We start from the raw sequence: 23,948 nt of genomic DNA on the forward strand, positions 1-23,948 counted from the left end.
GGACAGAGGCCCCGAACAGAGGCTTCTCCGGCGCCTTCAGTGGCAGCACGCCCCTGCCGGCACCTTCATCTATCGGGACTTCCGCCCTCGGAACTGGGAGGCCATGTGTTCCTGATGTTTAAGCCACCTTCCAGCTGTGGTACATTTCAGCAGCCCTGGGATTATTCAATTCAGACACCAAAGAAAGTCCTGAGGGAAACTGATCACTGGAAAGTAGCAAGCAATGAGCTTGCCATTCCACACAGATGCAGAGGGAGAAAGAGGAAAAGCCGGGGCAAGGCGGGCAGGGGAGGTGAGATCTCTTAGTAGAATTGCCTCTGATGCTTCTGGCCCTGCAATGGGAGCTGCAGTGGGGCCCTGCGGTGGCAGCATGGCCCTGCTGGCACCTTCAGCTATAGGGACTTCTGGCCTCCAGAACTGGCAGGCAATGCATTCCTGATGGAATGGCTATTCTTGACTATATGTAATCAAAACCACGTGACTTTTGAAAAAAGTCTCTGAGATGATTTCTATCTGGGACTGTGCAGGTCTTGTGAAAAATAGAATTTTAAAAATGATTGGTGCATTGGCACAATTAGTGCTTGTAAATATTTGTTCATGAAATTGAAGGCTGTGCCCAGCTATCTCACAGATGAAACTGGCTTCCATCTTGCCTCGCAGCTTTTACAAAATAGTGGAAGCAGGCTCTCCGAGGGCTTCAGATCTGCTGCAGCAAGGAGTTGGAAGATATATCCTGTGCTGGGAGGCAGGAGAGGTTTTTGTGTCTCTTTGATTTTTTTTTTTTTTAACTAGTTAAGCTGAAGCGCATCTGTGGATCTAAATGGGGGAGAAATGCCGTCCTGTTCACTTTGGCATCCGTGTCAAAAGGAGCAGAACATACACCAGGAAACAAGCCAGGACCGGGTTGTTGGCAGGCCACCCCCAGCTGCACCCAGTTGAGCAGATGCCTGATACACGCACCAAACCATCTGTCTATTTATAATGGAAGAGAGAGCACTTTATAATTAGAAAATAATTGTTGCTTCTTTGGGCATTCTTTTTCACAAGACTCTATTGAAACCCCCTGCTACTATGAGGCTTGTCAGAGGCATGGCTGGAAGGCATTGGTACAAGAAGGGAACACGAGATATGAATATAGCTAGCCAGCCACGCATCCAAAACCAGGACGTTCCAGACAGGACGCCCACTGGCAAGAAGTCATTGTTTCCCTGCCATTCTCATTCGCGAGAAATGTGCTGTTGAAAACACAAGCTCGTTGTAGTGAAGCTTTCACTGGTTTTTCTGATCCACCCATCACGGAGCTCCATGGTTGAGCCCTTCCGGAGACGATGTCATATATGTAAATGATCACCCTGCAGGCACCCAGAAGGGACACAATCCCCAGCTGGACCCGCGGGGCCTCCTGGCTCAGTCCCTGGGTTGCACATTCATTGTATTTAGTCTTCCTAACACTGCCCATTTATGAAGACAAATGGGAAAATCAAGAGAACTGGATGTGTTTCAAATTGAACCAAAACAACGTCAATGAATGTGGGCGTTTCTGAGCCCCAAGAACGACACCTTTGGTGTAAGAGAACCCACTCCACGCTCACTCTGTTATTTGTCTGGGCAAGGAAAATAGCACTTTATCTCAGAACAGAAGGGGAGGGATGGCTGGACAGATCGCTGCGACCATACACAAGGCTATCCCTAGGTTCCCTGGCTGGGACAGATCTGACTGTGAGAGCTCCTTCTGTCCCTGTCCTCTAAAGGTGTGGGGTTTTTTTTGTTTTGTTTTGTTTTTGAGACAGTCTCACTCTGTTGCCCAGGTGGGAGTGCAGTGGTGCAATCTTGGCTCCCTGCAACTTCCACCTCCCATGTTCTAGCCATTCTCCTGCCTCAGCCTCCTAAGTAGCTGGGATTACAGGCACCTGCCACCATGCAGGCTAATTTTGGTGTTTTTAGTAGAGACAGGGTTTCACCATGTTGGCCAGACAGGTCTTGAACTCCTGACCTCAGGTGATTCACCCACCTTAGCCTCCCAAAGTGCTGGGATTAGAAGAGTGAGCCACCATGCCCAGCCCAAATGTTTTTAAACAGATGAAATCAGGTTACAGTAAACAATAAAGGGACTTCTAAAATGTCTAAGCATCAGTGAAAGGAGGCTGGGATGGCTCCATCCAAGAGAGGCACTCTCTGGGCTGGCTGCAAAACAAAATCTGGGAGCAGAAAACCCTTTTCCTCCAACTGTCTCTCCAAATGAAGATTCAAGGCCAGCGGGAAGGGAAGTGGGGTGGCTTTTTCATCTTTTTCACAGGATGGCTTTGGCTTTTCATTTTATACCTTTCTGTAAATTGTTTTAATTTTAAGACTTGTGTTGACATTATTTTGATGATTACAAATCATTATCCAAGAAAGTACCTGGCCGGGTGCAGTGGCTCATGCCTGTAATCCCAGCACTTTGGGAGGCTGAGGTGGGTGGATCACGAGGTCAGGAGTTCAAGGCCAGCCTGACCAATATGGCGAAACTCTGTCTCTACTAAAAATACAAAAATCAGCTGAACGTCATGGTGCATACCTGTAGTCCCAGCTACTCAGGAGGCTAAGGCAGAAGAATCACTTGAACCCGGGGGGTGGAGGTTGCAGTGAGCTGAGATTGCACCACTGCACTCCAGCCTGGGTGACAGTGAGACTCTGTCTCAAAAAAAAAAAAGAAAAAAGAAGAAAAGAAAGTACCGTAGCCTGTCAAGAAGGCCTTGGTTGCACCCACACTGAGATATAGCTAAATGATAGACATATAGATAATAATTCCAATCAAAATGTGCCCTGCGCCTTTTGCTATTGTGGAACTTTCTAGAACTTCACTGCTAAACATATCTGTAAGATCTCTATGGGCAAAGCAGGCTACAGGCTGCCTTGTAGAAAAATTAGCACTTTCTCATCTGTAAACCAGAGGAACCACTTCAGCAGAAAGGCTAGAAAGGGCAGGTTTTCTGAAAAAGATGACATGTGACTAAATGAAGTATTTTCTCCTTCAAATCCCTTTACAAAAGAAAAATCCCACTTGTGTTTCCTTTCCTTTCAAAATTGGGTGCCTGAGAATAGTGTGTGTGGATGTATATATATATATATGTGTGTGTGTGTGTGTATAATATACTATTCTTTAAGCATAAAAATACAAAAAAGTACAAATATATATGGATATATATAGACATATTTTTTAATTAATTTATTTTTTGAGACAGGGTCTCACTCTGTAGCCTAGGCTGAAGCACAGTGGTGCCATCTCAGCTCGCTGCAAACTCTGCCTCCTAGGTTAAGGTGATTCTCCCACCTCGGCCTCAGTAGTTGGGATTATGGGCACCTGCTACCACACCCAGCTCATTTTTGTATTTTTAGTAGAGACAGGGTTTCACCATGTTGGCCAGGCTGGTCTCAAACTGCTGACCTCAAGTGATCCACCTGCTTCAGCTTCCCAGAGTGCTGGGATTACAGACGTGAGCCACTGCAGCTAGCTGAGAATAGTATATTTTAAAGTAGAAGAAGCCAAGAGTCTTCTGCTAAGAGCCAGCCACCTGTCCGTGAGGGGGCTGGGCACAGAAATCTCTGTGTTGGCAGCATCGCCTGTGGTGGGCACCTCACACGGCACCTCTGTTCTGCTGCCAAGCTGCTGCCTCACAAATCAGAAGCCAGAGTAGCTGGGCCTTTCCTTGGCCAGACTATTTGAACTCCAGAAGGCCAAGGTACTCCCCTCAGCATTTCAGGGCCCTCCTGCCCGTGGTCTAGACTGCCTCTTTGAGTGTGGTCCCTGGCAGCCCAGAGAGTGTGATAGAAATGCAGAATTCAGGCCCCAACACACACCTATCCAGTCAGAACCTGCATTTTCCCAAGATCCAGGGATTCCTGTGCACATTCAGGTTTGCGAAGCATCCATCCTCCTGCTCAGAGGTGGCCCTACAATCCTCCCAGCTATTCGCCAGCAGGTGAAATCTGTCTTAAGAAACAACAAACTATCAAAAAGGTCATATACTGTATGATTCCAGCTATATGACATTCTGGAAAAAGGAAAACTATGAAGATAATGAAAAGATTAGTGATTGCCAGGGGCTGGGGGCTGGGGAAGGGAGGGAGGAACAGGTGAAGCCCTGGGGATTTTTAGAGCAGTGAATTTATTCTGTATGTTACTATAATGGTAGATACCTGTCATGATACATTTGCCCAAACCTACAGCATGTATAAACACTCGGAGTGAGCCCTAATGTAGACTGTGGACTTTAATTAATAACAATGTATCCGTATTGTCTCATCAATTGTAACATACTACATTAATGCAAGATGTTCACAGTAGGGGAAAATCATGGGGTGGGGTCAGGAGACACGTGGGAAATCTCCACACTTTCTGCTCATTTTTTTGTAAACTTCAAATCACTCTGAAAAATAGTCTATTAATGAAACAACAATAACAACAAATGGTTGGGGTAGTGGGTACGCTTATGCACTTTTGGGTACATAAAGCAGTCCCTTAGTTGCTATTTTGTATTATTTTCTCTTGCCCAATTTCACATTTTACTGATGCAGCCATCCTGCTTTGCGGCTGGGCGTGACCCAAACTGGTAGGGAAAGAGGCTCCGAGCTTCAGGAGACTCAAGTGGAATGAGGGATGGGAGTGGTTAGAGATGCCAGGATCCCTGTGAACCGGTACACCCAGCCAGAATTACTGTGCATCTTCTGGCACGATCCACCATGGGTCAGCCCTGGGTTTAGGCAGCTCGAATCTAAGGAACACAGTAGAAAACGATGGAACCTAAGTTGTTAAGAATGAGGGGAAAAGGTAGATGCAAATATTTTGTGCTCTAGGAAACCTGCTAGGAAATTACTAAATTATTAAATCCTGGAACTATGTAAAATATGGTATACATTCTAAAGAGCAAGTGTCTATCATGATATATACATCTTACCCTTTTAGTTTAAATATGAATTTAATTAAACAGGAAATTGTAACTGGCTGTGTGAATGATGGGAAATGGCTTCACGTTACAGAGCCCACCTCCAGCAACGATAGCGTATTGGACACCAGTGCAACAACTTGACCCAATGAGGGAATTTGTGGTTTCTGTTTACATCACAGCAGGATGTGTCTAGAAATCCCAGGTGGGGAATGGGGGTGTAAAGAGTTTCGGCCGTGAACACTCTTCTCAGCACCAAGTCCTTGACAACACAACCACGTGCAAATACACAAACAGACACATGACGTGAGGTTGATAAAAATGCTAAACGTGTATACAAAGAACGGACTGTTTTTGAGACTGATCGTTGGTTCAGTCTCCCCGTAAACCTGGTCGCAAACCCTGTTCTGAAATGATTTGAGTGGAGACAGCAGGTGATGGGTGTAGAAGCATCTTGGTGCACAGTGGGCTGGGAATAAGGATGGCCACACACACTCTGCAGGCTGTGTGTTCTCTCCTGTGTGTCCCCACACTTGCACTGCCAGCGCTGTGTGCTGCTAGCCAGTGGCCATTAGCTTACTGGGGATGTTAGGTTTTCTTTTCACCTGGGGTCTCAGGCCCTGTCTTCTTCCCTGTTATGGAGTTTGCTTGGGCTTTGCTTTTCCCAGTGCTCAGCTTCTTCTGTTTCTGGTTGTTGTTTTGAAGGGATTTCAGCCCCAGCATTTTGCAATACTTGTTACACTGATGTAGTGCTTTAAACTGATCAATGAAGGTCATGGGACAGTTGCCTTTAAATCCTTTGTACCTGTGAGTTTGGGTGGAAGGAAACATAACGTTTAAAAACAGGATACATTCATCAGTTTAAAAAGAAATACTTGAAAGGGAGAAACTAATGTATGGCACATATATGAGTTTCTGTTTTAGGTTAAAATGGCTGCAGGGTAGACACAACTGTTAGTGAGGGAAAAAAACAAAGACCGTGGAATTAAGTAAAGGCAAAGATCCATTGGCACGTACAGTGAAGATCAGAGGCCTTGGAGTATCCAAGGGTCCCAGGTGCTCATGGTTGGAATGTACCAGCATTTTGTTACCATGTTCCTCATAGCCACAATGACTAGTGCTAGGCCATTTTGATAAAAAATAGATCTCTTAGTGATCTGAAAGCCACTCCATCCCCTAAATAAAGAATTGCAGAACTTTGGAACTGAAGGAAATTATTTTGCTTAGGCCCTTCAATTTACAGTTGAAGAAATTCAGGCTAAGAGGTCACGAGACTACCCCAAGAAAACAAAGCAAGTTGATGCAAGAGACAAGATTAGAATGAAGCCCTCTGCTGCCAGGCACGATGGCTCATGCCTGTAATCCCAACATTTTGGCAGGCCAAGGCGGGCAGAGCACAAGGTCAGGAGTTTGAGACAAGCCTGACTAACATGGTGAAACCCCATCTCTACTAAAAATACAAAATTAGCTGTGCGTGGTGGCACATGCCTGTAATCCCAGCTACTTGGGGGGCTGAGGCAGGAGAATTGCTTGAACCCGGGCGGCAGAGGTTGCAGTGAGCCGAGATCACACCATTGCACTCCAGCCTGGTCAACAAGACTGAAGTTCCATCTCAAAGTAAAATAATAATAAATAAAAAGGTAAAATAAAAACCTGGTTGAAGGTGCAGGCTTCCTGGGTTCTGGGCAGAATGTGAAAGGGTAGTAGGCTGCTGCAGCTTGTTTAGTAGCTGGAAAAGTGACCCTTCGGGTCTTCCTGCCGGCCACCAGAAAATCCCCGAATCCCGTACACACACTGAATCCAGTCAGAGCTCCTCACAGAGTGTGGAGGAAGCCAGGTGAACACAGTGCCAGCCACATTCCCCCCCATAAGTGGCATCTCCTTGAGATGTCCCAAGGGTCCTCCTTGTCACTGCAGATAAACTCCTTTATCAAAGGAGTTTGCTTTTAATGTGAATCCCATGGGAATAAACACTTCGAAGCAGTACATACATAAACCTATGAGGTCCACATTACAGCCACTCGGCCCCTCCCCATCCATGCATTTGCCACACTGCCACCAGAGTAACCTCTGCAAAAACATAAGCCATGTCATCTCCTGCTTAACATCCCATTGCAATTAAAGACAAAATTCCTGAACCTGCTTGTGATCCTGCACTGTCTGGCTGTGTCTCCCAACCTACAGACCTCTTCAGTTATCAGAAGAGGTCTTGCCTTGTCTTTTCTTTCTTTCTGTCTTGAGACAGAGTCTCATTCTTGTCTCCCAGGCTGGAGTGAAATGGAGGAATCTTGGCTTATTGCAACCTCCGCCTCCCAGGTTCAAGCAATTCTGTCTCAGCCACCCAAGTAGCTGGGATTACAGGCTCCCGTCACCAAGCCCAGCTAATTTTCTTTTTTTTTTTTAGTAGCAATGAGGTTTCACCATGTTGGCCAGGCTGGTCTCGAACTCCTGACCTTAGGTGATCTGCCCACCGCGGCCTTACAAAGTGCTGGGATTACAAACATGAGACACCATGCCCAGCCCCTGCTCACTTTAAATTCTCAGCTCATTTGACCTTTCCTACCAAGTCACATCCCCCTGTCATAGCCTCTCCTGGACTGTGCACCTTCTCTTTGTGATGTGGTCACACACACAGTCTGACATCTGTGAGTTGATGAGATGATTAATTTCTGTCTCTTCACTCACTGTAAATTCCGTGATGGCAGAGGTCAGCACTCTCCACTCACCACCGTACCGCAACACCTAATCCAGTGCTTAGTAAATGGCAGAAACTCAACAAATAGAGAATGACTGAAAAAAGAGTGGGATGCTTTTGTTTTTGTGGTTGTTCAGAATGTGGTTTCATTTGTCTATTCTTGTGCTGATCTGTATCAGTCCTTTAAAATATAGTCACATGGGAGGAAGGGACAGCAACTTTCCTCCCTCCCTTCTCTAGAGTGCACCTAGCCAAGTACTGTGCTTGAGGCTACAGATTCAACAGAGAACACTCAAGACCTTGACCCATGTTGTCCAGCGAAGGAGACAGATACCAAATCATTACAAAGAAATATGATGAATACGTTGCAGGGGAAGCACCGCTGGCTGGTGAGCCTGGACGGTAATTGGTGGGCTGTTTCTGTCAGTTTCCTCATCTCCCAAGTGTCAATAACAGTAATGCCCAAAGGGTTGTTGAGAAGATGAAATGAGAAAATCCACAGAAACCACCTAGCTCAGAGCATAACACAGTAAATATTCAACTGAGGTTGATCATGTTGTTGTTATAATTAGCAACATGATAACTGGTGCAACTGATGGGGGCTTCCTGTGGAAGGGATTTGGAAGCTGAGAGTCAAAACTGAGGGATTTTCCAGGTCAAGGGTAGGGGCAGAGGGTGCCTGACATTCAGAAGCAGTGACATAATTTGCAGGGCCCAGTACAAAATGAAAACAGGGGCTCCTTGTTCAAGAAGTATTAAGAATTTCAAGACAACAAGCACAGAGCATTAAACCAAACACAGGGCCCTTCTGAATGTGGGGTCCTGTGCACAGATTGCATGCCCTGCTGGGTGTGAGAGAGTGCTGGCCACTGGTGCTTCATAGGGCCAAAGGCAAATTGGCAAAAAGAAGTCTGTAATGCTGGCGTGATGCGGATTCTGTAGCTGATATGATTCAAGAAATCAGGCCTCCTTCATTGGCTGATAGAAACGATAAAGGTCAACACACGTGGACTGAATGGAGAGAATTTTTTCCCTATGCAATCCAAGCTGGGTTTTAAGCTCTTAAGGGCATGAAAGGTTTCCTTCCTTTCTGAAGCTAACGTGGCAGCCTGGCTCCACCCTGCCATGATTGTTAGAAATCCAGCTGCCCCTCCTCCTGTCAGGGGAACTGCTCTGCCCTGGGAGCCTTGTGAAAAATGACTTGGTTTCTAAAAGCCAGGCTTTCTCATTGAAGAAAAGGTCAACCAAAGCAAGGAGTTGAATCTGGCAGAGTGGGGAATGTTCTACTGTGAATGGTATCATCTTTACATCTCTATCTTCCTCTGCAGGAGCTCCCCAAAAGGCTGAAATGTCAGCTTGTCAGCGTTTCCTCCATGCCTGAGCATTCACTCCCTGGTGGGAACACGGGGACAGCCGGGCCTGCTCGGTCAACAGGATGGACGGCTTAATCCCCCTTGCCACTGGGGGTGGGGTTCGGTCACCTCACACCAACTCCTGAGCTCCTCAAATTGGGAATGTCACGTGTGGGCAGGGGCAGCTTCCCTGACTGAGCATGTTGGAAACAAGTCCCGGTCATTTGCACCAGGACTGTCAGGGCATTTTAACATTCAGGCAACATCTGGTCTCTGCAGAGAAAAATAACTAATTCACACCGTGACCTCCCAGAAAGGGCACCACTTCATCCTGAAGCTCTGCCTTGCCTGCGGGTGTTGATGCCAGGTGAAAAGAGGGCCCCTGTCTAATGGGCTCTACCTCTGGAATGGAAAAAGCTGAGCTGGGTCAAAGGAGCAGGACTTCTAGGCAGTCCCTGGGTAGACCTCTTTCAGGAATCTGAAACCCCGTCTCTACTAAAAATTAAAAACAAAAAAAACTACCCAGGCATGGTGGTGTGTGCCTGTAGTCCCAGCTACTTGGGAAGCTGAGGCAGGAGAATCGCTTGAACCCAGGAGGCGGAGGTTGCAGTGAGCCAAGACCGCACCACTGCACCAGCCTGGGCAATAGAGAGAGAGACACATGGTCTCAAAAAAAAAAAAAAAAAAAAGAGAGAGAGAGAAGAAGAAATTATGGTTTAGGAGTCATGCAGCTGGAGCCCACAAGGTTCTAAACCTCCCGAGTTGCTCCTAGGGGTGACGTCACTATTGTAAAACCTAAGATTGGTGCTTGAGAAGTTTTTCAGATCCTGCACTCAATGGCTCAATTGGCGCCACCCAGATCAATAAACTGGCACATGTCGTCTTGTGCCCCCACCCAGGATCTGACTCAGCGCAGGAGGACAGCTTCCACTCCCGACGATTTCACCTCCAACCTGACCAATCAGCACTACCCCCACTTCCCGACCCCAATCCCCAAATTTCCCGGGAGACTGATTTGAGTAGTAATGAAACTCTAGTCTCCCATACAGCCAGCTCTATGTGAATTAAACTCTATCTCTGTTGCAGTTCCCATCTTGATAAATCAGCAATGTCCTGTCTAGGCACAGGGGCAAGGAGAACCCGGGGGCAGGTACAGGAGCCGCTGCAGGGCCACAGGCGGGCAGTTGAGGCAGGGGAGAAGCGCGTCAGCATTCCCACTAGGTACAGGCTGTTTGAGAATTCACCATTCGGAGGAGCAGCCGTGCTGATGCCCCGGGTGGAGGTGAGGGTGGGTGGAGGCAAAGCCACATTTCCAGTGTGCTCCGAGTCACGCAGAGGGCCGCAGGGCCTTCCGTACTGACAAGCTCTGAATCCTCACAGGGGTGCTCACCACTCTGGAGCATCACTCCGCAGTTAGTCCCACACTCTTCCCACACGCTCCTTCCCCTCTGCCTTCAAAGAGGCAGGGTGTCTTTAGACATGCGTACACACACGCACGCACACACAGACACACAGACACAGGCATACGGACACACGTAAATACACACAGACATACACATGCAGACACACACAGGCAGACACACAAAGACACAAGACACAGATACAGACACACACAGACACAGACATACGGACACAGGCAGACACACAAAGAGACACAGACACAGAAAAATGCAGACACATATGCACAAAGACATGCACAGACACACACACACACACACACACATATCCCCTACACCTCCTTTTCTAGCAACCTTCTAGACTTTTCCTTGCTTTTGTTGACAAACTTGCTGAGTTGCTAGCATCTTGGCAGCACATTCCCCCTCTGATCTGTCGCCAGGCTCCCACGTCATGACACCGCATTGGCTTAGACCTTCCTGAAGGCACTGATAACTGTTTTCTGGTCTTCACCGTGTCCTGTCTGCTCAGGCTCTGTCACTCCTGACCCTCTGGGCCATCCCTGTACTTTCCTTGTGCCTCTGCCTCCCTCCTACCGGCCACCAGCCTGTCCCGCAGGGGCGATCTCCAACCCACCGGGCTTCTCTAGACGTTCCCTCTGTTCAGACTCTGAAGCTGAATGACAGCAATGTGACGCCTGTCCCTGAGTCCTCAGGTCCTGGAAATGGACTGGGCAGGGGGACAACTAGGGAATAGGGTCAGGAGTGGGAGGAACCCATGGCTCCCAATTCCAGACACTTCAACAGAACAGTCCTTTGTAAGACTTCTGGGCAAAGGCCAGGAGACGGCTGGGCTAGCGCCCCCACGGAGGGGGCGTGTCCTGAGTGGCTCTGTTGGGCCTGGGAGACTCCCCTACACACTGAGAGCACTGCTATAGTTGTGTCTGCCTTGCCAAAAACTGTGAAAATGACCACTGTTCCCCTCAGACTTCCCTTCAGCCTCCAGACTTCCTTAATGGCAAAGACTGGCCGAATAAATCAGCCAGTGAGCCAGCCAACCCTGCTACAGAATGGTCTGACTCGAGGCAGGCAGGATGCAGGCTGCCTTCCAGGACAGGTGACCATGTGGCAGGCAGGGACAGGGGCTCTCTGGGGCATAAAATTGCCTTTCTCCAGCCAGCAGGCCTGTGAGACTGATTTGCTGACACCTGGCATTGGGGACTCAGCTGAAATGTTTGGTGTTCTACAGAGACACAGCCCTGATGCAAGACATGTAAAAAGCATCAGGAATTCTGTTCCAACGTCCCTTTGTCTCCTCTCCTGGTAGACTCACGCATTGCTTTTAACGGTCTGCCTGGAGTCACCACTCACACACATAAGCCTATTCTTGCGTGTTTCTTCGGGTTAGATTGCTCCTTTCCACCTCCAAGTTGCTTTTGGCCCTTCCTCTCCAGGTATGGCAGCAGCACAGCCTTGTGACCGGGCAGAGCATCCCAGGTGGCTGCCGTCCCTTCCGCCTGCTTGTGGGCATTGAGGGCAGAGTCTTTCTTCTGGAACTCAGCTTGGCCGAATATGGGAGTCTATTTGGATCTTTTCTCCTTTTCACGGCCAGGACCAGAGCTAGGCAGGCAGACGCCAGGGGAGCCTGCTCTCTCAAGGCAGCTACCCTCCTGCTACACGGACAAATCATCCAGGCTTCTGTCCAGGGTCTCCGGGTCCACGGCAGGGACGCCTGACACATGCCACACATCCTGAAGCCTCTTCTTTCCTTCTTCTGAGGGTAGAAATACGCAAGGCTGGCTGGCAGCCACTCTGAGGGTGTCCTTTATGGCTGTCCGTATTAATCTTATTTTGGTCCAATGCTTACTGCCAGGGAAGACATCTGCTAATGGTACTTCTCTGTTTTATTGCAATCTGGCAACAGGAAATTGGCTTTTCAGGGGAGACTACAAAGGGCAAAGTGTTGGTCCTGGTGCCCTCTGGTGGCTGAATTGCAATCTCCTCACCTTCCCCAGGAACCACCCCACTGGCTGGAGAGAACCATGACTTTGTGGGTTGGCTCCACTGCCTGAGTGGCTTCAGATCCATCTGGAGTTGGTCAGCTTACGTCTCCAAATCTCCAGTTATAAGATTAGGCATTTTTTTCCTTGTGTAATTTCCAATCAGAAATTTGTTCAATGGTCCAGTTAGTATCTTGGTCTGTCTACAAGGTGGATTACTGGATGTCAAAACAATCTTACTTGCCATACTTTGTCACCTGAAATTTTTGTACTCAACATTTGCCAAAAGATTGAGGGGGTTGAGGTACAGGGGATGTCTTTCCAGACATATTTGTATCTCTGGCTCTCAAGAGAAATATGACATACTCCTGTTGTAAGGCACACACAATGAAGTAAAGTTGAATTAAAATAAGTAAGTCATGACAATTCTCTATTTTATTTCATGAAATGAGAGTAACTATTCCCAAACTAGGATCATAACCTCTGACTTCATTAAACAAGAGAGCAAAATAGGTTGCATGACTGGGGTGTCAGTAGCCAAATCGATGGTCCTGATTGAGACATATGTGAATATTGTTTTTCAATGACACACGCAGCACTGCTTCTTATGATGGTGCCATTTCCCCAGCCAAGCCCTGCCAGGTATCAGCCCCCCGTAGAACTCACAACTCTCCCTTTGCATCGCGAATGAACTAAGTTCATGCACAGGTGCTCACAAAGAATCAAGAGAACTTGATCTACCCTTATTCCTCCATCCTCTCTCCTGCTCTCTGCAGTCTACAATGCTCACCTCCCTTTCCTCCTCCTGCTCATGTGCCTCCCACCTGGACTTCCCTGTCTGCAAAGTGCCCTTGAGCTTGAGCCCTTTCCAAGTCTGTTCTCATGGTTTAGCTCCCTTTTGCAGCTTTGACATTCACTGGAGATCTTTTTCAATTGTGCCTCTCCTCCCAGCATTGAGGATCTGCCCTTCACTTTTGGGTGCTGACCTCCAGCAGGAAAGACATCTTGACTCCTGTCTGCAAGCAGGTTGCCCCACGCTCCATGCCTCCTTCCCACCTGTGAAGTGAGGAGGTGGGACTTGATCACTGGTTTTCACTCCAGAGGAGTTCCCAGGAGCCTCTACAGAGGCCTCTCAACTACCCCTTACGCTCTGCTTGGAGAAGTTTCCCTTTTCATCAGCTTTTCAAACTGTGTTTCTAAGATATATTTCTTTTGGGAAAAAAAAATGTGGCTTAAAAGGTAAAGTTTAAAGAAAAGTTAAAAAAAAAACAAAACAACAAAGAACAAGAAGATCTAATATATCTGCCAAAGCTCTCAAACACTTCAGAATTTCCTCCTCTCCCAGCTCCTGCTCCCTGACCTCTCCTTGGGTGGGAAGGCAGTAGTAATAATTTATAGACAGCATTTTGCACTGGCTCCAGTCATCAGCACTTCTAATGGGTCTTGGGCAGCTGTCCCAGGCCAGATAAGTCACATTAAAGCTGAGAACAAAACCAAAGGATTGGATTTCTCTTTAAGTCAGGAGGAAAAAAAATGTGTCATTTGAAGCTCTCAGTTGGTCTGGGTTCCTGGAAGCTGTTGACTTGCTTTTAAAAGATGTCTTAAATAATTACAACTATCTTCATTTTTGAAACTTCTTGGGAAGCTTTCTTCTTTGTTTTGTTAGAGAGTTGTTCTAAGTAACAGCATGAAATTTGCCTACTCTGGTGTCAGGCTAAGACATGGGGAGGGAAAGAAAGCTAATATTTATCCAGCTTACTTCATTTCAGGGGCTAGGTGTAGATTAACTGGGGGAATACTCAGGGCAAGCTGGAGTGTCCCCACGCTGTACATCACTGGCTTTAAGTACTTTGTCACATGCCCAGAGTCACACAGCTGGTGTGACGAGAGGCCAGGATTCAAGCTAAGGCTGGCTGATAGTGGCATCTGCAGGGTTCTGCAGCACACGTGGAGACTGGAAAGAAAGGCTCCATTTGGAAAGTCCTGCTGGGGTCCAGAAGCCTCCATAAATAGGGCACCATATAATTTATCTTCTAAATGGGGACACTTGTACAGGATAAATGCTAAAGTGTATGAGATGGGAGGACATCAGGCATTAAATGGTACTGTCACAGAAACTGATGTTCATCCCCCTCATCAGGTAGGCTAGGCAGATTCCTACAATGCCAAGAAGAAAGGCTACCATTGGGAGAAATGGAAGCGGCCCCATCAGGGTTTGAACTGGGTCTTACTCTAAATCCCCTGTTCCTTCCTCCTCATGACATCATAACCCCTCCTAACACACTCTCTTCACAACCCCAAGGACACTCCCAATTCCCTGAAGCATATGCCAGCCAGGGCTCTGGCCAGCACTGGGGAGAGGCTTGGAGACAGTCCCAACCTAAAACTTCATTATCACTGAGCCACCCCGGGGAAAAGGTGCAAACCTCATCCTGGTTCTAAAACCCAACTGGAAGCTTTGTGCAATCAGCGAGCACTTCATGAATCAGACACACCGACCTGGAGGTTAAAAGAAAGAGTGATCCCTTTCCTACTGTTTCATCTCCCTCTACTTCTCTCTGTCCTTTACCAAAGCTGAAAATCAGCATATTTGTTGGATCGTGGTTGGTACTGATGGTCTGAAGTAACCAGAAAGCTGGCATAGATAAGTTGTTCCCAGCCTTGGGAAAGTAAGCCAGATTCATCCCACTGCTTTATTTTCTGTGTTTGTGATGCTTTGACATCTTGGGGCTACCATATTCCTCAAGATAGTAAATGATCACCTTCCAGAGAGCCTTTCATATGCAAACCAACCAATCTGGAGCCCACACCCCCAATACCAATACCTCCCCTATGGACTCTTACACTGGGACCACTCCCCACCTGCCCTCATCACCCCAGTACGGATACCAGACACCGAGGGGCAGCCCTGCATCCTAGAGGCTGCTGAAAAATGTCAAATTAGCCAATCCTAGGCCCGTTTATCCTCCCTCACCTATTCCTTCCTGCATAAACCATAATATTCTTGCCTGCGTTTTTGCCTCACTTCCTCCGCCTCCCAACCAACACTGGTGCTCCCCAGCATGGCCCCTGGTGGCATGGTGCCTCCCTCTTGGGAACTGTGAGTAACACACTAGCTTTTCAGTGGCAACTGTCTCCTCATCTGTGGCCTTATGATACCTCATGCTAATAAAACCTACATTTTAAAATAGAAGCCATCCACTCCAAAAGTCATGAGCGCTCTTCCTCCCCCTCATAGATGGTCTTAGTAAGCAGGAAGAGCAGGAGCGGGCAAAGGCGATGGTGGTTCCAACACGGAATTGCATCTTCACCAAGAACCACAAACAGCTGGATTTCTCCTCAGTGGCAGTCAAGTAGGGAAGTAGGAAGGGGCAGCTTCTTAAAAAGATGCCCTGCCCAGGTATGGTGGCTCACACTGGTAATCTCAGCACTTTGGGAGGCTGAGACAAGTAGATCACTTGAGGCCAGGAGTTCGAGACCAGCCTGGCCAACATGGCAAAACCCCATCTCTACTAAAAATATTTTTAAAAATTAGCCGAGCATGGTGGCGGGCACCTATAATCCTAGCTACTCAGGAGGATGAGGCAGGAGAATCACTTGAACCCAAGAGGTGGAGGTCACAGTGAGTGGAGATCGCACCATTGCACTCCAGCTTGGGCAGCAAGAGCAAAACTCTGTCTCAAAAAAAAAAAAAAAAAAAAAAAAAGACGCCCTGGTAAAACATTATCATAGCATCATCTGTGTGTGCCTCCCACTAAGCAAAGCACCACTCCATATTAGAAAAATAAAACCATCATCAACAACATGTAACTAATCACAGCTCTGCCAGAGACATTTCCTCTTAGCTGCCTAAAGTACTTTTTGGAGAAAAATTAATTGAAAATATACAAATTGGATTCACTGCATTCAATTACAAAAAAATATGTATTTTCAAAGAAGCTTTTAATAGTGAAGATATTAAATGCAGGAGAATGGAATATTCCCAGTTAAAAGGCATTCAGATAATGCCAGCATTTTCTCCCCACGGTACTTCTGTTAGTAATTAATGTTGAAATGTGTTTGCAAGAGTTCTTGTTTGTTTCAAAGTTAAGAAACTAATGTGCTTCCCTGTGAGAACAAAGTCTGTAAATATTTTATGTAAGTGAGAGAATGAATTCATCCCAAGAACATTTGTCATCCGCGGTTAGGACAAGCAATTCGTTCTGCCCACCTCAGCCTGACGGTGTCTGCCTGGAAGGTGTCCGTAAGCCCAGTGTTAAACGGTGCACACTCCATTTTTCCTACTCACCCTTTAGCCAGCGTTGCTATGCCAACGTCAGTTAGCTTCATTCCTACACCTACAGAAAGAGAAAGCAAAGATGGGAGTTTGTGTTACTCAGGGCTCCTCAGAAAGCTGGGCCATTTAGCCCCAGGGAAGGGATAATGACAGTTCATCCTCCTTCCCCTTCCTGCGAGTACACCTGAGGCCTCTTTCAAATACCATCCAGCTTTAGGCAGAGACCACGGGGAAGGCAGCAGTTAGTGGGAGTCAAGTCTCATGTGATGTGAGCAGATAACCCAGCCCTCTCAGCTCCCCAGATGAAGTCCTCTGCCTGCCCTGCACACCCACCCCCGACAAGGAGGGAGCTGGCCACTCCATGAAAATATCTAAGGCCTGATGCATGTCCCATAAGCTCACCCCTCAGAAATACTCTGACTTTGGCTTAGGTCTGGCTCGCCATTCTTCAATGAAAGTGGAAACCCTTACATGTTGGGAAGAGGCGTAGGCATGGCCTGGGATTATCAGTGCCAATAAGCAACAGGGTTTGCTATGGTTTGGCTGTGTCCTTATCCAAATCTCATCTTGAACGGTAGCTCCCACAATGCCCATGTGTGGTGAGAAGGACCTGGTGGAAGATAATTGAATCATGGGGTAGTTTCTTCCATACTGTTGTCACGGTAGTGAATAACCCTCAGGAGATCTGATGATTTCATAAGGGACTTCCCCTTTTGCTTGGCTCTCATTCTCTCTCTTGCTTGCCACCATGTAAGACATGCCTTCCGCCTTCAGCCATGATTGTGAGGCCTCTCCAGTCATGTGGAACTGTGAGTCCTTTAACCTCTTTTTCTTTATAAATTACCCAGTCTTGGGTATGTCTTTATCAGCAGTGTGAAAACGGACTAATACAGAGTTCAAGTGACATTTGTTTATTTCAAAGTCAAACTTCAGACGTGTGATTTCTCATTTCCATAAAGACAGTTTTTCAACCCAGGACTGAAGGCTTTCTGGGTTGTCAGCGTTAGACCCTGGGAAACATCTTGAGCTCTAATGTAGACTGTAAACCAATGGCCTGGAGAAGCAGGCATTAGGAACACGTGGTCTGACCTTTGGACTCTTACCCTAACTGCCACCTGTTAAGCCATGGTGGGGAGAGGTGGGGGGTACCAAAACCAAAACAATGAAACAGCTACCTGAGCTTCTCACTCTGGCTCAGCAAAGAGCAACAGGCACCCATCCCAAGCACATGGAAGCCTTTTTGCATCTGCCTTTCCAGCAGGAGGGGTAGGGAAGGTAGCTAGGGAGCCAGGGAGCCAAAGGGAATAGACTATTCCTCTGGAGCCAAGAGGTCTGGGTTGTCTGCTCACATGAGACTGATTCCCTCTAACTGCTGCCTTCCCTATAATTTTCCACCGTGAGGGAGGACAAGAGCCGCCATCCCCTTCTGCAGTAGAAAAGAGCCACGCTCTCTCACTCTACCCCGGTCTCAGCCCACATCCTGAACCTCTCCCGGGTCTAGCAGAAAGTAAAGCACTTCCCTGATGCCCAGAGCGCGGATTCCCTCTTGGTCTTTCCAGAATCTCCATGACCTGATCACATACCAATTCCACTCCTGTCTCCCTAGGGTGAGGGCTATGGGCACTTGCTCCAACACAGCGGACCTCCACCAGGGCCTCATCCATGCAATCACGTGGTAACACTTTATTCCAGGGCCCACAGTGCCACCCCACCCATGCGTCTGCAGCTGTAGATGCCAGACTGGGGTCCTGCCTCCTGTGCGCTTGCCCCTGCCTCTTGGCTGTGGGCACTGGCATTCCCCACTTCCAGCAAGTGACCTGCCCACAGAGGGCCCTAGCAGCCTAAAACCCATTTTGGGCTGTGGAAAGAAAAAAACTCAGCATCTCCCTAAAACCAATCACGAGGATCAGATCTGCTGGCCACCTAGTTCCATGGCTCTCCATGCATGTGGAGTGCTGATTCTGAAGTCCAGGAAAAGACAGCTGAATGGTAAATGTTCTGATTCAGAGGTATCTCTGGGAGCATGGCAAACACACAGGACATGTTGGGATTCAGGCTGGTTATTCCGACAGAAGCCATGAGCCTGCTTTTCTGCAGTGCACCTGTGAGCTAAATCAGACATGGCACTCTGGGAGAACCGGTGAGCATTTTAAAAGTCTCCTTCGTAGTTGGTAACTAATTCATCTCATTCTTTCAAAGCTGCTAATAACTCAAACATATGTAGAAATGCTTCATGTAGCTTTTATTGCAGGGACTATGCTTTGGAAAAAGAAAATCCATCAAATTGCAAAAGCTCTCTCTGGACATCTTGTTTCATGGAAATTTGTATTTTAAAATTACAGCTCTAAGCCGCATGGAAGTCCAATTTGAAAAAGCCATTTGGCAAAAGGTCCTTGAACTTGGAGAACTGCTTTCCCTTGTTTCCCACAATTACCAGCTGTCACTTACAGTTTAGAAAGACAGGACATAATTTTTAAAAGAAAACTTACCTCTCTCAGTTTAATAATTTGCCAGCAATTCTGCCAAGGTTATTAAGAATCTCTAGAGCCTAAAGTTAAATCCTAGTGTGCAGCTATCAATCTGAGTTGGGGATAAATGTCATCTACATACAGGTTGTTTCTGATGAACAGAAAGAAATTAACAGCATTAGAAATTCAATCTCCAGAATTAGAGGTCTTGGGTTTTTGGGGTGACAGCTTGCTAGAAATCCTGGTAGTCTCAGCAGTGTGCAGCTCTCAGGTCCAAATCACAGGTTCATCTTTTACCTCACAGACCTGCAGGACCTGGTACAATCTTCTAAACAAGCAAATGCAGCCAGGGAGAGTTAACTTTTAAAAGTCCAAAAAGGTGGTGGTAGAATTTGAGTTTAATTCTAATTCTAGTGTCTCTGTAAAATTATAAAAAGTGGAGTTTGAGGCCGGGCACGGTGGCTCTCGCCTGTAATCACAGCACTTTAGGAGGTCAAGGTGGGTGGATCACCTGAAGTTGGGAGTTCGAGACCAGCCTGACCCACATGGAGAAACCCCATCTCTACTAAAAATACAAAAATAGCTGCGCATGGTGGCACATGGCTATAATCCCAGCTACTCGAGAGGCTGAGGCAGGAGAATTGCTTGAACCTGGGAGGCAGAGGTTGTGGTGAGCTGAGATCACGCCACTGCACTCCAGCCTGAGCAACAAGAGCCAAACTCTGTCTCAAAAGGAAAAAGAAAAAAAAAGTGGAGTTTGCTTAAAAAACAGATGTGCTATCTCATGCCGCAATGACAATGACAGTAAAAATCCTTTTTTTCCATCAACAGACAGTAAATAAACACCATTCCTAAACACCATTCCTTAACACCGCACCACCACGTTAAACCACACACATCATTTAGAGAGAGATGTGATATTCCATTACCGCTGTTTCCTAGTACCTGGAAGTGAAACTAACTGCACGAAGCCCTAGGGTGCTGCTTTTCAGCAGAAGAGCTATATTTAATACAAAATTAATTCCCAAGGAGAAAAGATGGGGGGATAGCAGCAATTGCACAGCCAGAGTCTGAATACAACAAACAGCTGTTTGTTAAGACCATATTGTGCACGTGTGTTTGTGGCAGTAAAGTCTCTTCAAAGAGTGAAGTCTGACTTAAATTTGCAGATTGGCTTCGTCTACCAGAAGGTAATGTTACATTTCCCAACTGGCCTGCAAGGAGTCCTTCTGAGGGCTTAGGAGGAAGAAGAACGAGACACACACCAGAGCCTTCTAACATCAGGAGAGACTTGGAAAGGTCTGGAAGTAAACACCTTGCAAATTTGCTAAATTGTTATTTAGTGGAAAGAACTTGGAATTCAGGGTCAGAAAATGCGGGTTGGAGTCTTGGACCCCTCTACTTACTAGCTGAGTGACAGCAGACAATTAAATCATGGTCCCCAGGCCTCAGTTTTCCATCTGTAAAATGGGGATCATATCTTCTCTGCAGGGTTATTACAAAGATTAAGTAAAAATAATGGGAAAAAATGAATGCACAAACAAATACAAAAACTGATGAAACCCAAGTAAAGTTTCTCGTGTAGTTGATTATATGCTGCCAATGTTAGCCTCTTGGTTTCTATAACACTCTAGTTATGTGAGATGTCGCCATTAGGTGAATCTGGGCGAAGTGTACACAGGAACCACTCCATTTATTTTTGCAAATGCTTGTGAATCGATAATTATTTCAAAATAAAGGCTAGGCACAGTGGCACATACCTGTAATCCCAACACTTTGGGAATCCCAGCACTTTGGGAGGCAGAGGCAGGAGGATCACCTGAGCCCAGGAGTTCAAGACCAGCCTGAGCAATAAAGTGAAACCCCATCTCCAAAAAGAAAAGAAAAGAAAAAGAAAGAGCAAGCCAGGTATGATGGCATACTTCTGTGTTCCCAGCTACATGACAGGATGAGGCGGGAGGATCACTTGAGTCCAGGAGGTTGAGGCTGCAGTGAGCTGTGTTTGCACCACTGCATTCCAGCCTGGGTGACAGAGTGACACCCTGTCTCAAACAAATTTTAAAAATGAGTTAAAAAAATAGGAACCATTTATTATGTGGCAATGCTGCAATAAGTGCTTTCCTCTCTAATTTAATTCTCAAAACAACCCTGTGTGGAAGTCACTAAAGCAGAGAGGAAGGTAATTCGTCCACAGGCTACCAGGTTGGAAATGGCAGTGCAGGGAACAGAACCGCAAGGTGGTCTTGTTCTTCAACACCATGTAATAGCTAGAGCTTGAGACCCTCATCTGGGACAATGTCTGACATGCAGTAGGCATACAATAATATACTTCAGATTTTCTTAACAGCAAATGAAAATAGGGAACCCCTTGCAGCAGAAGCTGCTGGTGCTTTACCTATTGCCCACACCTTAACCATTTTTCTGCACCTGGCTCCACCTCTCAGTGCCACCACCAGCAATTCTCTGCCTAATAACTTTCTTTGATCATGTTTTTTATCCAGCTTAACTTGCCCATGTGGGCAGGTGACAAGTGCAGGGGAGGTAATGCCCCCACTCAGAGCTGCCGCCAGCTGGTGACCCTGGTGGTTGGTGTATACATACCCCGGCTCCCTCACTGAGAAGTGTGCTCTGCAGGGCTCCCGGCAGACGTGAGCTCCCGTGCCCATGGCAGTCACTAGCTAATAATAACATACTCTACCAGCTGCCTTTCCTTCCCCAGCTGCACGTCCCTACTCCTCTGCTGGCGTTTCCTGGGATCCACTCTCAAATAAGCCATTTGTACTTGAGTATTTGTCTCAGTTCTGCCCTAGGGGAGCCCTAATTATGACATCTCCATTCCATATAAGAAATGGTATTCTTAAACAATTGTGTATACATTGAAAACATGAGTATTCTAAAGACTTTTTTGTCTATTGAGAATGAAACACTACATCTTAATTTATCTTATGGTAGATCTGGATTTTGGTATATATTGCTGAGGTTAGGCCTACTGAGGACCTAACAGTAAAGCTACTCTCTGGTTACCTGTTGTAATGGGAAGGCATTATTGGTATGAATTATTAAAATGAAATGACCTCCAGGCACAGTGGCTCATGCCTGTAATCCCAGCACTTTTGGAGGCCAGCGTGGGAGGATTGCTAGAGCCCAGTAGTTCGAGACCAGCCTGGGAAATTCTCCAGAACTCTGTCTCTATAAAAAAATGTTTTGAAAATTAGCCAGGTATGGTGGAATGCATCTGCAGTCTCAGCTACTCTGGAGACTGAGGTGGGAGGAATACTTGAGTGCAGGAATTCGAGGCTGCAGTAAGGTATGATCATGCCACTGTACTCCAGCCTGGGTAACAGAGTAAGACCCTATCCCCCCCCACAAAATTTTTTTTAATAAAAATAAAATGTGTTGAGAAATGCTAAGTGTATAATTGCTGAGAAATGCTGAGTGTATGATAGAATTAATATATTGTTTGCTAGGAAGAACGATGACAAGGAAAACCTAGCCAACGCCCACCCCCCCCAACCCCTGCCTCCCAAGTAGAAAACTACTTGGGGCATTCTAAAGTGGCAGCACAATATATAAATAGCATACACCAGTTAAAACAATTCTTTAAGTGTGGGACATCTGACCCTGCCCCCGTGGCTCCCTCGTGGAGAATACTTTTTAGTTTGTCTGTGATCAGTGGTAAGCGGGCACCAGCTGCCTACTTGGCATATTTTGTGTTATGAGAAAATAGAGAACACCTGTTTGTTAATAAGAATCACCTGATCAGAGAGAATAAATGCATGGGTCAGTGTCTGCTTGAGGCCCTCAGCCCAGAATGCTGTCAGCCCAAGACTCAGCTCGGAAGGCTGTTGGGCCCCCAGATAACCACTTTGCTGTTTATCTGGGTATCTGCTTCTTAATGCCTTCAGTGCCACCTGGGTGGGGGTCTCTACAGCCAAGCTGATTCTCAGTAGAAATGGTCATCTGGCTGGTCATTTCAGGTTCATTTATCAAATCTTGTTTCTGATGAGGCATCAGTAACACCTTCTGCAGGTAAAGGTGCTTAAAGGTACCCAGCAAGCCTATCCTTCCTCTCCCTCCCCTCCCTCTCCACCCACAGGAACATCTCTGGCCCGCAGTATCCCTGGAGCCTGGGCTAAGCTGCTCTCCTCACCCTGCATGTCCGTCACCAGGAGGCAGCCACTTGTTTTCTGGTACACCCAGTGCTGGAAGGTGCAACACTTCTGACCAGCTTCTGATTCTCTTCTCAAGAAGTTTATTTCTTTCCCATCTCTGATGGAATACTTCACAAATTCTCCAATCAGCTCCTCCTCCACTGTGGCATATGGGATATTGTTCTCAGGCCGATGGATAAGAAAAATAGGAATGATCCTGGGAGGGAAGAGAACACAGGCACACATGGAGGTCCCCACTGGGAAGAGGCTCCTGCAGCATTCTACCCTCACCTGGAGCAGCAGCAAGTGTAGAATTTGTCCCCAACTCTGCTAGGTTTAGACTACAAATCCATTCAGTGACTTTTTAATGGGTAAGACATGTTTCCATGTTTTATTTGTTCTTATAAATTCCTCCTTGGGATGGAGTTTAATTGCTCATGTAGAAATGAATGTCTTTATTGTAGTCATATCTTAATGACACATCAATCGATAGTGTAATCTATCCATTCATCCATTTGTCCATTCAGCCGTTCTTCTACCCACCCTCTTTCCTCCCTCCCTCCATCTGAAGTGAAGAAGAGACAGGGAGCATGCAGTGGAGCAGGGGCAGCTCTCTTATATAGGGAAGGCAGAGCAGCCCTTGTTCATAGCTGAAGAACATTTGAGCAGAGTCCTACAGGAAGTGGG

General features: G+C 46.9%; 1 protein-coding gene and 1 long non-coding RNA gene across 3 annotated transcripts in view; one reads left to right on the forward strand and one right to left on the reverse strand.

Annotated features, from left to right (window-relative positions):
* Positions 1 to 12,780, forward strand: part of LOC116561719 — a 25,249-nt gene extending 12,469 nt beyond the window's left edge. Inside the window, exon 4 of the long non-coding RNA XR_004273571.1 lies at positions 12,291 to 12,780. This is a non-coding gene — a long non-coding RNA (uncharacterized LOC116561719). The remainder of the gene's footprint in view (positions 1 to 12,290) is intronic.
* Positions 4,945 to 23,948, reverse strand: part of ALPK2 (alpha kinase 2) — a 137,494-nt gene continuing 118,490 nt past the window's right edge. For both annotated transcript variants that reach the window (XM_032293601.1, XM_032293602.1), the window contains 3 exons: positions 23,261 to 23,478; positions 16,655 to 16,703; positions 4,945 to 5,730 (listed from right to left, as the gene is read on the reverse strand). In XM_032293601.1, the coding sequence (XP_032149492.1) occupies positions 5,514 to 5,730; positions 16,655 to 16,703; positions 23,261 to 23,478 (484 nt within the window). In that variant the 3' untranslated portion in view covers positions 4,945 to 5,513. The remainder of the gene's footprint in view (positions 5,731 to 16,654; positions 16,704 to 23,260; positions 23,479 to 23,948) is intronic.

This window comes from Sapajus apella, unplaced genomic scaffold (genome assembly GCF_009761245.1).
Source record: "Sapajus apella isolate SASKATOON/1434 unplaced genomic scaffold, GSC_monkey_1.0 scaffold30, whole genome shotgun sequence".
Classification (NCBI taxonomy): Eukaryota; Metazoa; Chordata; class Mammalia; order Primates; family Cebidae; genus Sapajus; species Sapajus apella.